Source organism: Netta rufina (assembly GCF_964035555.1).
Source record: "Netta rufina genome assembly, chromosome: 2".
Classification (NCBI taxonomy): domain Eukaryota; kingdom Metazoa; phylum Chordata; class Aves; order Anseriformes; family Anatidae; genus Netta; species Netta rufina.
Window position 1 is genome coordinate 124632470 of NC_140124.1, and position 12375 is coordinate 124644844.

General features: G+C 48.9%; 1 protein-coding gene across 1 annotated transcript; it reads right to left on the reverse strand.

Moving 5' to 3' along the window:
• Window positions 1–1615: 1615 nt before the first annotated feature.
• PRDM14 (PR/SET domain 14) lies at window positions 1616–9023 on the reverse strand (the record flags this gene model as incomplete). The annotated part of the gene is made up of 7 exons (XM_084281932.1): window positions 1616–1843; window positions 4352–4453; window positions 5937–6139; window positions 7706–7976; window positions 8099–8256; window positions 8344–8406; window positions 8516–9023. The coding sequence occupies 7 exons, from the start codon at window positions 9021–9023 to the stop codon at window positions 1616–1618; spliced, it is 1533 nt and encodes a 510-aa protein (XP_084138058.1).
• Between the last annotated feature and the right edge of the window lie 3352 nt (window positions 9024–12375).

Consider the following 12375-nt stretch of genomic DNA (forward strand, 5'->3'; position numbering starts at 1 on the left):
GAATCAGCTCCAGCAAGGGCTTCTATTACTCCTCCTGGATGCAACAAAACACTCCCACTCACAAAGGAGCCCCTCACAGATGCAGACCCCTGCCCATCACACTAGTCATGCAGTGACAGACAGAGACCCCTGCACCAGTCCTGACACTCCCTATGCATGCTGGTCCATCAGCACAGACCTTCATGTGAGCTTTCACATTGCCAGGGAAAGACACGTGCTTAAAGATTCTTAAAGATTAAGGAAACATTTCGCCAAAATTGGAGTCTAATCACCTAAGATTTTACACTGAAATTATTAATATTTTTTTTTTTTATCCATTGTAATATGTACCAAGATTGCTTCATCTGGGTCAGTTTGTTGGTATGAAAGGACAGGATGCCTAACTTGGAATAACAATTCCAAGTCTCCAAGTCAGTGTAAAAGAAAACCAGTTTTAGGCTGGTTAAAGGTTCAGGCTAAATATTTATCCATAGCTAAATGAGTAGTTTTTAAATAGAAAGCAAATACCATTTTCATAAGCAAAGACTTCCCTTTTATGAAAAAGAAATCAATAGAAAGCCCACATAAATCACTTCTAACCTGCTTGCATATTGTCTTGTCAGTGAGAAAAAGGGAGGGTGAAGCCTTTCAGCATTCTCACAAAGGAGAAGACAATCCCATGGTCTGGAGAAGGAATTTCATATGCAGAGAGCTTTTGGAGTTTAGAAGTCCTGGGACTGTCCATCAGACATATCGTGCCTTAAATTTAAGATGAGCGGAAAGTTTTCCTAGTTCCCAAGTGGAGGTACCACAGAGTTGGTTTAAAAACCTTTGTGCCTTGAGACTTGGACAGACGAGCCCATGGATGGGATCATGTTTACACCTGGCCTGTGCTGAGCCCAGCGCAAAGTCTCTCTGAGACTGCTGGAATGCTAGTGACCCGCTTAGGAGCTCACTGGTGCTTGGGAACAGCTTCACGTTTGGTCTTCCCCCATATTGCTGCTGCAGCCAGGACAGGCTGAGGAAGAGTTGGTGTCACTGTCCTGGAGTGGTATCACTACCCCCAGAGCAATGTCACTGTCCTAGAGTTCCCTGTGGTCAGCTCACCTGTCCCTGTGGCCAAACAGATCTAAATATCCCTGCACTGCTCCTACCACATTTGCATTTAATTAGGGAGTCATTAAGGAACTTCCACAATATGGGGAAATAGGCCCTACACCTGTTTATGTGCTGAAACAAAACAAATTGGCTAAATTGGCTTTGGTAAACACGCTTGCTAAAAAAATCCCCTAAACAAGCTTTGGCGTGGACAGCAGCAGGCAGTCCATAGATTGGTGCATTAGAGGTATGGTAACATCCATCACAGTGATATTCACACACGAAAGGCTTGTGGGGGGTGAAATTCACTCCTGGCTGTGAAAATGAGAGCGCAGGAAGAGAGGAAGGGGAGAAAGGGTTAGTGCATGTCGGAGTTCACCCCAGCTGAAATAAGCCAGTGCCCTGTGTTTAGAAAGGAGCTTGGGACCCACACTGCGAGGGTAAATGGCAGTCACCTCCTGCGGTGTGCACACACCCAACACACATGCACATACACAAATACACACACGAAGCTGGTCCAGGACCTGTCCACCTTTGACTAATGAGCAGCGTGACTCTTCATGTGGAAGTGGTAATCCTCCTGCTCGGGGAAGTGCTGGCCGCACAGCGAGCAAGTACAACCCTTGTCCCTGCTGTGCGTGCGCCGCATGTGGCTGTCGTGGGCGGCGTGTGAGGCAAAGGCTTTGCCGCAGTGCTTGCACTTGAAGGGCTTCTCTCCAGAGTGCTGGCGGATGTGCGTGCGCAGGATGCTGGAGGCTGTGAATGCCTGAAACACAGTAGGGTGGGGTAGGAAAGCAGGAGAAATTTAGAGGGCTCTATTTTCTCATACCTACTTCACATTTTCAGGTAACCCAGAGCCTGTCAGAAGCACTGCAAAGCCTGAAAAGAAGTCCTCAGATAGCTGACATCATAAGAAAAAGGAAAAGGAAAAGGAAAAGGAAAAAAGAAAAAGAAAAAGAAAAAGAAAAAGAAAAAGAAAAAGAAAAAGAAAAAGAAAAAGAAAAAGAAAAAGAAAAAGAAAAAGAAAAAGAAAAAGAAAAAGAAAAAGAAAAAGAAAAAGAAAAAAAGAAAAAGAAAAAAAGAAAAAGAAAAAAAGAAAAAGAAAAAAAGAAAAAGAAAAAGAAAAAGAAAAAGAAAAAGAAAAAGAAAAAGAAAAAGAAAAAGAAAAAGAAAAAGAAAAAGAAAAAGAAAAAGAAAAAGAAAAAGAAAAAGAAAAAGAAAAAGAAAAAGAAAAAGAAAAAGAAGCTCCCAGCAGCAAGGAACAAGTAACAGCTATCACATCCAGCTATACAGATATAGTTGAGTCCATGGAGTTAGATGAAGTTCAGAGAAAGATTTCTCACCACAGACACCAGTAAATATCTTCTACGTGTTGAAGGATGAGAAGTCAAGTCAATACTGTCCTAATTAGCTTTGCAGTTCCTTTGTGCAGGGAAAAGATAATGCATTTTTCCCTTTAGTGTTTATTTTCAAAGTTAAACCCTTTCATGTTCACATATACTGCTTAGAATTCAGCTGCCAGAATTCACATGTGATCCAGAATCCATTTTCTTGTGCTTTCATCTCCAGCCCATTTTTTCCCTCTCATTTGACTTTATCCCCCTCAAAAATTTATGCATTTGTGGAGAAAATCCAATCCCTAAGACTTTAGCAGATATATGTTGCAAAATAATCAAAAGATTTTTTTTTCTTTTTTTTTTTTTTCCCCCAATAGAGGCATTTTCAAGCCCTTTACTCTTTGCAGACCACACAAAATCACTGGCTGTTACTCCTGCTACTACCAGCAACATGAGAAAAAAATGCTACGCTGTAAGCTGAAATGCTGTGCACTGGTGTTGTAGGCAGGTAGGTCAAGCTGTCACCCATAGAGCCTCTTTAGTGCCATTATGTGGTTGAACCATCACAAATTTTCATAATAAAGAGCAACACATCTCAGGTACCACATGTCCCAGAGGGATCTGGTCACACAGCGACCTGTAAAACTCTCACATCTGTTCCTGTGATCAGATCATTAAAGGATGATACTTCATCCTAAACTTTGCCTAGGACTGTTCAGGATGTCTAGGATTTTTTTTTTAATCAATTAAAAAAAAAAAAAAAAAGAAAGAAAGAAAAGAAACTTCTAAGGTTCCTTACTATAAGACACTTCAGCTATGTGTTAGTGTTGCCATAAACAAGCCATTTCTCTCTACAAAATCGGTAGCACCTTGCTACACACTTAAGAGTGCTTCTGCATAGCATTGACACCAGGGCAGCACATAGCACCCAGAGCCATCCCATCAACCATCCAAAATCAGTATGCATGTCTACTGTCTGCTCAGGATCACCTGAATCATCCCTGGTGTGAGCAGCAGCAGCTCAACAAATTTTTAATCAAACCCATATGGCTTTGCTCACTTTCTTTTTGAAATGAAGCCTCTGTACCCTGCTGCAGTACTGTTTCCATAAATTGCCCTGTTACTTCAAGGTAAGCACGCACAAAGTCATATTGTGAAGATCTAGCTCTTGGGCCAAACCTGCCATCCACACTGCAGAAGCAATGTCAGTAAGATCAAAAACTAACTGATGAAAAAGTGTAATAGGTTACCAGCTGAGTGCCTAGGATGGAAACTGAAATTCTCTTAAGCATTCCTAGAGTTTAACCTTGCAGCAGCTCTCCAAGCTGGGAATTAACAAATTCTGCATCAGATGGAAAAGCAGAAGCAGAGACCTGATCCTGTTTCTTCAGTCCCAGCCATTTGCATGAATTAAAAACATTTTTGTATAAAGAACATGATTCCAGAATTGGGACTTTCATAGAATCATTTTAGTTGGAAAAGACCTGTAAGATGATCAAGTCCATCCATCAATGTAGCACTACCAAGTCCACTGCTAAATCATGTCCCTTAGTGCCATGACTGCAAGCCTCTTAAATTGCCTTCAGGGGTGGTGACCACCAGTTCCCTGGGCAGCCTGTCCCAATGCCTAACCACTTATTCCATTAAGAAATTCTTCCTGATGTCCAATCTAAGCCTCCCCTGATGCAACTGGAGACCATTTTCATCTGACACAACCCTCTCACTTCATCCCTTCCTCTCACCACAACTCACAACTGCGCCTAAATATGCTCCCCCTCATGTGAATATCAACCGAAAGAGAAGGCATTTCCTGACTTCTTAGATAGAAAAAGATGATGAAGCATGACAAGAGACACCACCCGGCGTGCCGCTGAGTGCAGCAGAGGACAGGCAGAGGGACAGGCTGGGACCCAGGGTGAACTGGGGAGTTGCCTGACCTTGTTGCAGTAGACGCATTTGTAGGGGCGCTCCCCGGAGTGAACCCTCATGTGCTTGTTCAGGCTGGAGGACTGAGAGAAGCTCTTCCCGCATACTGAGCACTGAAAAACAAGTGAGAGAATTAAAAGGAAGCACACAACAGCACAGCTGTAAGGAACTGTTAGCTATAGGGGATATGTCTGTATATTTTGCTACATATATTTACATACAAGCTTATCAGTAATTTACGGATCAAAACTGAAATGTAGTCAGAATTAACATATTTTTAAGAAGGATTCTTTTAAAGAGGAGAAATCATGCAAAATTTCAAAGCTTTTCTTCTGTATATCGTTAAAAGTGCTCCATCAAAAATTGTCTTACTTCAGAACATCAACATAATACACATCAGTAATTAAAACCCCAAAACGTCTGTAATGTTCCCATTTATCTTAAAAATGTAATTAAATCTTCGGTTGCCTTTTTTTTATTTTAAACTCAACAAGTAAGGTAGACAAACTACTTCCCAGAAGATGCTTTAAGGGGACCCCTTAGAATAATCGTTGAGGAATGGCAGGTCAGTGGCAGCACTTAGCCTCCAGCCTGATCTTTCAGAAGTGCCTCTCCTTAGAGCAGTAAAACAAACAGCACTTTGGGATGAGCTGCACTTTGGGATGCAGCACTTTGGGATGAGCAGTAAAACAAACAGCACATGGGATGAGCTGCTGCTGCCTCTGTCGGGTACTGCCAGGAGCAGAATAAAGCCCAGTTCTGAGGATGCTGAAACCGACTGAGAGACTTACATGGACTCTAGTGGAATTTGTATGAAACCATAAATAATTTCCTCTTAAAATTATTTTGAAAGACATAATCATTCTTAGGGTGAAAATAAACTATGATGGCCAGTCTTAAAGGAAATTTTTAACTGACAGTTTCAATCCCTGCTTTTTAAGTTGCTCTGTTCCCATTTAAATGCAATATCTATTCATTTATTCAAGTTTATCTTCCTGCTGTTCTAAAATAGTTCTTTCCTATGGGAAGGGAAAGGAAAAAAATATATGGTATTTCAAATATCACATTTTTTATAATCATTATACCTAAAATTGAATAGAAACATATTTTAAACCTGCTACTAAATCAATACCATATTCTGACATTGCTAGTTTATTATCGAATATTGCTAGTTTAGTTGTAAAAACTTTTCCTGAAAAATCCACTTTATTCCAAGATGTTCTATAAAATAGGTATTTGGAAGATTTTCAAGACTAATTTAACTGTGTCATTTCAAGCACTGTGACTTGCCCTTCCCAAGCCTCTAGGAAAGCCTAGTTTTCCCTTCCCAGTGCTCCTGGATGAAACCAGTGCTACAGAGAGTTGTTTGGAGGGGCTGAGGCAAGTATTTCAGTACGGACTTGCTTCTGTCAATTGAAAATCTGTTCCACGGTGAGCGTGAAACTTTTAACGCCTGCTGTGTCCAACAGCCTCTGTCCTTCATAGGCAGAACTGCCAAGAGTGGGAGAAAAGCAGTGTCTTACCTCGGCCAAAAAAGCTCCTTAATTATTCACCCCAGCAGAGCTGGGAGCTGCAGACAGCCGGGAGCAGGCTCACCTTGTGAGGTCTGTGCTTCTCGTGAACGTGGAGAATATGGATCCTCAGCCTGTCCCTTTTTTCAAAGGATCGGCTACAAAGGTGGCAAGGAAATTTCCTGTCCCCCTGGTCCACACAGCGGGTGTACTTGAGGTGCTTGTCCCGGTAGTACTTGTAGGCGAAGACCTTCCCGCACCGCTCACACTTGAAGCTCTCCCCGGCGTCTGAAGGGAGAGTGCCAGTGCCTCGTTACACCGCAGCAAAGGGGATGAATTTCTAATCTGCTGCCTTTTCAGAGCTGGTGCCCGACTGACAACTGAAAGCGCCCAGAAGGGTAATACTGCCAGAACGCTTTTAACATTATAATTAACAAAATGCAAGTTGCGTCTCAAGCAAACTCAACGCTATCCTTGCCCATCTATTTCCTTTCTAACGGAAGGGAGCAAACAAGAGCCCCGAGCCCTGTGAAATTATTTTGTTTACTTACTGACTTCAGCAAAGACACGACTTCATCCTTGTCTCCCTAAGCAGAAAGAAGATTATACGGAAAAGCAATGCAGATTTCTGCACGTAAACAGCTGCCTCCGCGGGGAAACATTGCCAGGTGCTTAGCGATACTGTCCACCATCCCATTGCGCTTCCCGTCCCCAAAAGAATAATAAATCTGCCCACCTTCTCTGTCGGTTTCAAAATGCTATCAAACAGAACCGTGTTTATTTGGTTTTCTTTTGTATTTTGAATTGTTCTTAACCGCCGAATTTAGGAACAATGCAGGAAAATTTTCAATCGTTTAACACATCCTTCTCTGCCTTTAATTAAAGGTAGCAAAGTAACTTAAACCTTAAAAAAAGCAAACAAAAACAAACCAAAAAACAGGGATCTACCAGCTATCAGGACCAGGAACCTAAGAAAACAGTTATAGAAATGTCCATGCCCTTTTCCATGCCAATGTGCCAAATGTCTCTCCCTTTTTCTCTGCTGGGTGCCCCACCATCCTCCCACCCGGCTCCAGTTTTGCTGTATTTGCACAAATCTTTTTTCAAACCTAAGTTTTGCTTAGAAGAGCGTCACACTTTCTGCACATTGCAAGGACATTTCTCCCCGAATAAGTACATTTGGCATTTCTTTTACAAGCAATAGCAGCATTATCAGATCGGAACGGCTTCACCCCGCCATTTACCAGCAGTGTTAATCGCGTTGAAATGTCATCAAGTTAAGAGTGCACAATCGTAGGATTAAAAGAGGACCCAAACAGGAATAGCCGAAAGACACCCTGTCCTCCAAAAATACTGTCCCCCTCAAAAGCAGGGCTGCTGGGGCACCAAGGGAAGCTCAGCCCCTCGCTCTTTGCCGCTCCCCAAAAAGCACCAGATGTTTTACAATCGCCACATACACACTTTTTGCTCCCAGGGGAAACAAACCGTGAGCAAGATGCCGGGGCAGAAAGGGGTGCCTGCCTGCCTTTTGCTCCGAGTGGGCAGCAGAAGTGGGTGTAAAGCCCCAGGCTCGCTAGTGCTGGGGAAGCTGCTGTTCTGGGATGCTGGAGGCTGCGAGGGACCAGCACTGCCGCCCCACAGCATCCCCGGGTCGGGGGGTTGCCCCACCAGCACGGGGCTGGAGAGGTGTTCAGAGCAAGAGGCAGGTGAAAACAAAACAAAACAAAACAAAAAACAACAACAAAAAGGAGACGCCAGAGGTCCTTTACCTCCCCTAACAGGGGTCCAATGGTGGCCAGACACGGTCCATCGGAATAAAGGGCTGTGCCCCTTGAAGGGCTGCTCCCGGCTCACCTTCGGGGTGCGGCGGGGGTCTCATCCCCTCCGGCATGCCCTTCAGGCTGATGGGGATGCCCAGGAACTGCACGTAGCAGTCTCCGTACCACACCAGGAGCTCCTCCTTGGGAGAGATTTCCTTGCAGCTCTCGTAGAAGATCTGCCCCTGGCACTGGATCGCCGTCAAGTTTTGCTCCTCGGGGAACCTGGCGCAGTTCACCAGGGACATCCAGTTGCCAGAGGCGCCCTTGCCGTCTATGAAGTGGCTCAGCTGCCCGTACTCGAAGATCTGCAGGGCAGAGAAGAAGCGGATCAGCTGCCAAGGGGCGTCCTGCATGCTCTGACCCCACCACCCAGCCAGGGCCGAGGCTCTGGGCGGAGGGGGAGCCCCCCAACCCTCCCCGGCTCTACCTCCCACATCAGCGAGTTGTCGTCGTAGGTCTTGATCTCGGTGGTGTTGACCACTTTGCCTTGGAAAGGGCCGAAGCGAACTCCTTTGGGGATGGGGTCCGTGCAGAAGACTCCGAGGTGGGCGAGGTCCCCGTAGGCCACCCTCAGCACCGCCAACCCTGCGGGGGGGGACGGGACGGGACAGGCCGGGCTGAGAGGGGCTGAGCCGCGGCTCAGCGAGGGGCTCGGGGGGGGGCTTCCCCTACCTTCGGGCAGCTGCAGCGAGTCCCTGTCGGGCGGCGGCGGGGCCGACGAGGAGTGGGCAGCACCTGCGGAGAGCAGAGGGACCCCTTCTTCTTCAGCGGCTGCCCCCTGACCCCCGTCCCTTCCCCACCGAGGGGACGGGCGGTCCCCGCCGCCCAGGGGGGCCACCCTTACCCGGGCTGCCGGGGGGCACCCTGAGCCCCGAGATGGCGTGCAGGCTGCCGGCCAGCTGGCTGCTGCGGAGCGCCCCGTACAGCACGGCATTCAGCTCCTCCTCGGTGAAGCAGTAGCTGCGGCTCTGCCCCGTCGCCTCGCCGCCCCCCGGCGGCCGGGCTGCCCGGCGAGGGGTGCCCGGCCCCGAGGGGGACCCGTCCGAAGGGACAGAGGGGACCGAAGGGGGCGGAGGTTTGGCGTAGGGGGGTAGGGAAAGGCCGGGGATGGGCTCGCAGGGCAGCGCGGCCGGCTGGCTGAGGAAAGCGGGGATGCTGAAGGGGGGTAAGGGCGGCGAGGAGGGGAGCAGCCTGCCCAGCGGCTTGAGGGGCTCCAAATAGTCGGGGGTGGCCTCGAAGTACTGCGCGGGGGGCAGAAAAGGTGGGTAGTAGGCGGCCAGCCCGGCGGGGCTCATCCCCAGCGGGTCTCCGGCCGTCGTGGGGCCAGGCTCGCCGGCCAGGGACAGCGCCATGCCGGAGGGGCTGCGGCTGCCGGGGTGGGGTGGGTTCAGGGGGAGCCCCCTGGGTGCTGCGGGGCAGGGCCGGGAGCGGGATGGAGGCGAGGGAGCCGCCGCCCGGCGCCGTCGGGGCGAGGGGGCTGGCGGCCGCCGGCCCCCCGCGGCTATATGGGCCCGGGCAGGGGAGGGAGGGGGAGAGGGTGGGGGGCGGCCCGCCCCGGGGGTCGCGGAGCCCCGGGGGTGGGCGGGGGAGGCTGCCCCGACGGGCGCCCCCAGCCCGGGGAGGAGCCGCCGCTGCTCCGGGCGGGGGCACAAGGGGCGGAGGGGGGGACCCCCGGGCTGCCGGGCCCTCCTCTGCCCTCAGCACCCCCGAGCTAGAGCCGTCGGACACGGTGGGGGCGATGCTGGCCTTGGTGCAGCCCAAAAAAGCCCCCTCGGTTCCCTCCCGGCCCTGCAGCCCCAGCGGAGTGGGTTGGGGCGTGGAGGAGTGGGTTCGGTGTGGGAGGTCAGGAAACACCTCCGAAAACGGGTCCCCTCCCACCCCGGGAAGGTCCTCACCATGTCCAGCCTGGGGGATGCTGCGTGGGGTGTGCTGCAGAGCTCAGGAGGGGGGGGGCTTGCAGCCACAGGTCTGGCTCAGAGCAAAGCAGCACGTTTAAATGCCGTTTGAGTGGTTACAGTGTGCAAAAATAAATAAATAAACTAATTAATTAATAAAAACACCCCATAACTATGCATTCCCGTGTAAAACACTGCCTTCATCCCAAAGAAGGGATAGATCAGGAATCACCTGAAGCAGCCACTGACACAGAGACCGTGGCAGTCACTGACTGTGCTAACAGAAGGTGAAGCCATCCTCTAAATCCTAATTTCTTGTCTGGGTGAGATGCTCTGAAATAGAGTTTGAGAAAGAATAACCAACTGCCCACGGGAATGAGGGCATCCAGAGAACAGGATTGTGGGCACTGTAGTTCCTACCTACTAAAAACAACGATTCCTACCTACCAAAACTGTTGGTTTTGAAGCGCCCCTTAATTTTTCCCTTAGCACATAAGCACTAAGCAAGCAAACACAACCACACAGCCCAGCTGAGGAGACCCAGCACTGCTCCATCCAGCTCCCAAGTCCCTTTCCGCAGTCAGCCCAGCCCAGCTTTGTCCCTGAACGTGAGCCTGAACACTGCTGTGCTTTGCATTAAATGCATGGGGCTAATTCTCCCACCTACAATCACATTCCCCATCCTAACTTTCCATTTTGCAAGACAAAAGTAACCAAATACACCAGGGGCAGCCAATACGCATGCTAGGCTTAGGGAGGAGGTAAGAATGCAGCCTCCTGAAGCTTACTTGAGATAGTCTCTCAGCCTGATTTTTTTTGTTGTCCATCTTTTCTACTTTCTCTCTGTTGTTCCAGAGCTCTATTTGTAAGGCAGAACTGATGCTGTGTTGCTTTACGATGTAGTTTTGGGCAGGCAATTTATCCTGTTTTTATTGATGCAGCACCAGTGGTATAAAAGAAGTGCCATATTTAATCAGGTTTACAGGATGAAGCCTGTGAGCTCTGATAGCAGAGAAAAAGTTTGATTTCCTTTAGAAACAACGTGCTGTCAGGTATTCTGGACTCCCCTGCCTCCCTTGTACCCAGATGTCACAGCATGGGAAGAAAATGGGCTTGGAGGGGAAGAAGGGAGTTCTCAAAGGAGCACCTCACGGGTGTCCCCCATGCCAGAGCCACCCACCCAGAGCCTGCAGCTCCCTTCAGCCTCCTGCCTTCACCCACGCATAAGAGTCAACAGCAGTGACCTGCAACCCATGTGTGTCTGCGGCGTCTTTTTGGTTACTAAAGTGCTGCACAGGTTTTCATTTGGGACTGGTGTGGTCCAGAAAGTATTATCAGCAGGCTTTCTGCCTCCCTCTGCTTAAAGATGTGAGAGGTATTCCTTTTCCATGCTGATGCAGGGATGTGTAGTAAAGACAAGTACCAAGGGACAGCCCTGCAGGCTTGCCTGCACAGCACTCAGCATAAGTGGCCTAATACAGAAGTGATTTCCTGGGACTGATCAAGAATTCTTTATATAAAATGGCATCCCCAGCACTCTCATTCCCCTCTCTGCTCCCCAGACAAGGACACAAGCTCTTTTGCACAAGTCCAAGTCCAGGGTGCTGCACCTGGCTCAGGGTAATCCCAGACATGAGCACAGACTGGGAGAATAAATCATTGAGAAAAGCCCTGCAGAGAAGGACTTGGGGGGTTCTGGTGGACAAAAGGCTTAATGTGAGCCAGCAGTGTGTGCTTGCAGCCCAGAAGGCCAACTGCATCAACAGAGGGGTGGCCAGCAGGGTGCGGGAGGTGATTGTCCCCCTCTGCTCTGCTCTTGTGAGGCCCTATCTGGAGTTCTGCATCCAGGTCTGGGGCCCCCAGCACAAGAAGGATCTGGGGCTGTTAGAGTGGGTCCAGAGGAGGACTATAAAGATGATCAGAAGGCTGTAACACCTCTCCTATGAAGAAAGGCTGAGAGAGCCGGGGATGTTCAGCCTGGAGAAGAGAAGGCTCTGGGGAGAATTCATTACGGCCTTTCAATACTTAAAGAGAGGGACTCTTTATTTGGGTAGATAATGATAGGACAAGGGGGAATGGCTTAAAGCTACAAGAAAATAGATTTAGATTAGACATTAGGAAGAAATTATTCACTCAGAGAGTGGTGAGGCACTGGCACAAGTTACCCAGAGAAGCTGCGGATGCCCCATCCCTGGAGATGTTCAAGGCCAGGCTAGATGGGGCTTTGGGCAGCCTGGTCTGGTGGGAGGTTTCCCTGCCCATGGCAAAGGGGTTGAAATAATTAGATGATATTTAAGGTCCCTTCTAACCCAAGGCATTCTGTGCCTCCCACACAGGTTACACTTGCAAGCAGATCCCCAACCTTCCAAATGCCACAGCATCCCAGAAGCCACCCACCTGCAGTTCTGCAGCAGCCCCTAGTGCCCAGCTTGGTACCAGTGGGATCCCTGTGCCCCAGTGCTTACACCAACAACCACTGCAACATGAAAGTGGCTTGATGCTATATCACCTATTTCTTATCTCACCTACTCTCCTGCTTCACTGGGCTACGTGCCAGAAAGAACACCTCGTGTCATCTGTGATTTAGACCACTAGCTATGCTAGCTATGGCTTTCTGCAGGTGGAAAAGGCTGCTCATTTCTGCTCCTGGAGGCAAAGAGGCAAGAGAGGGATACTGCAGGGATGTGTTTATCATGATGCCTTCTGACGTGGAATAATGGGAACTGCAATTTAGATCAGGTCAGAGCAGCAGTAGCGTATCACTGTAGTTACAGGAGAGGACACAGAGCAGCAAAGTGACAGCCTCTGC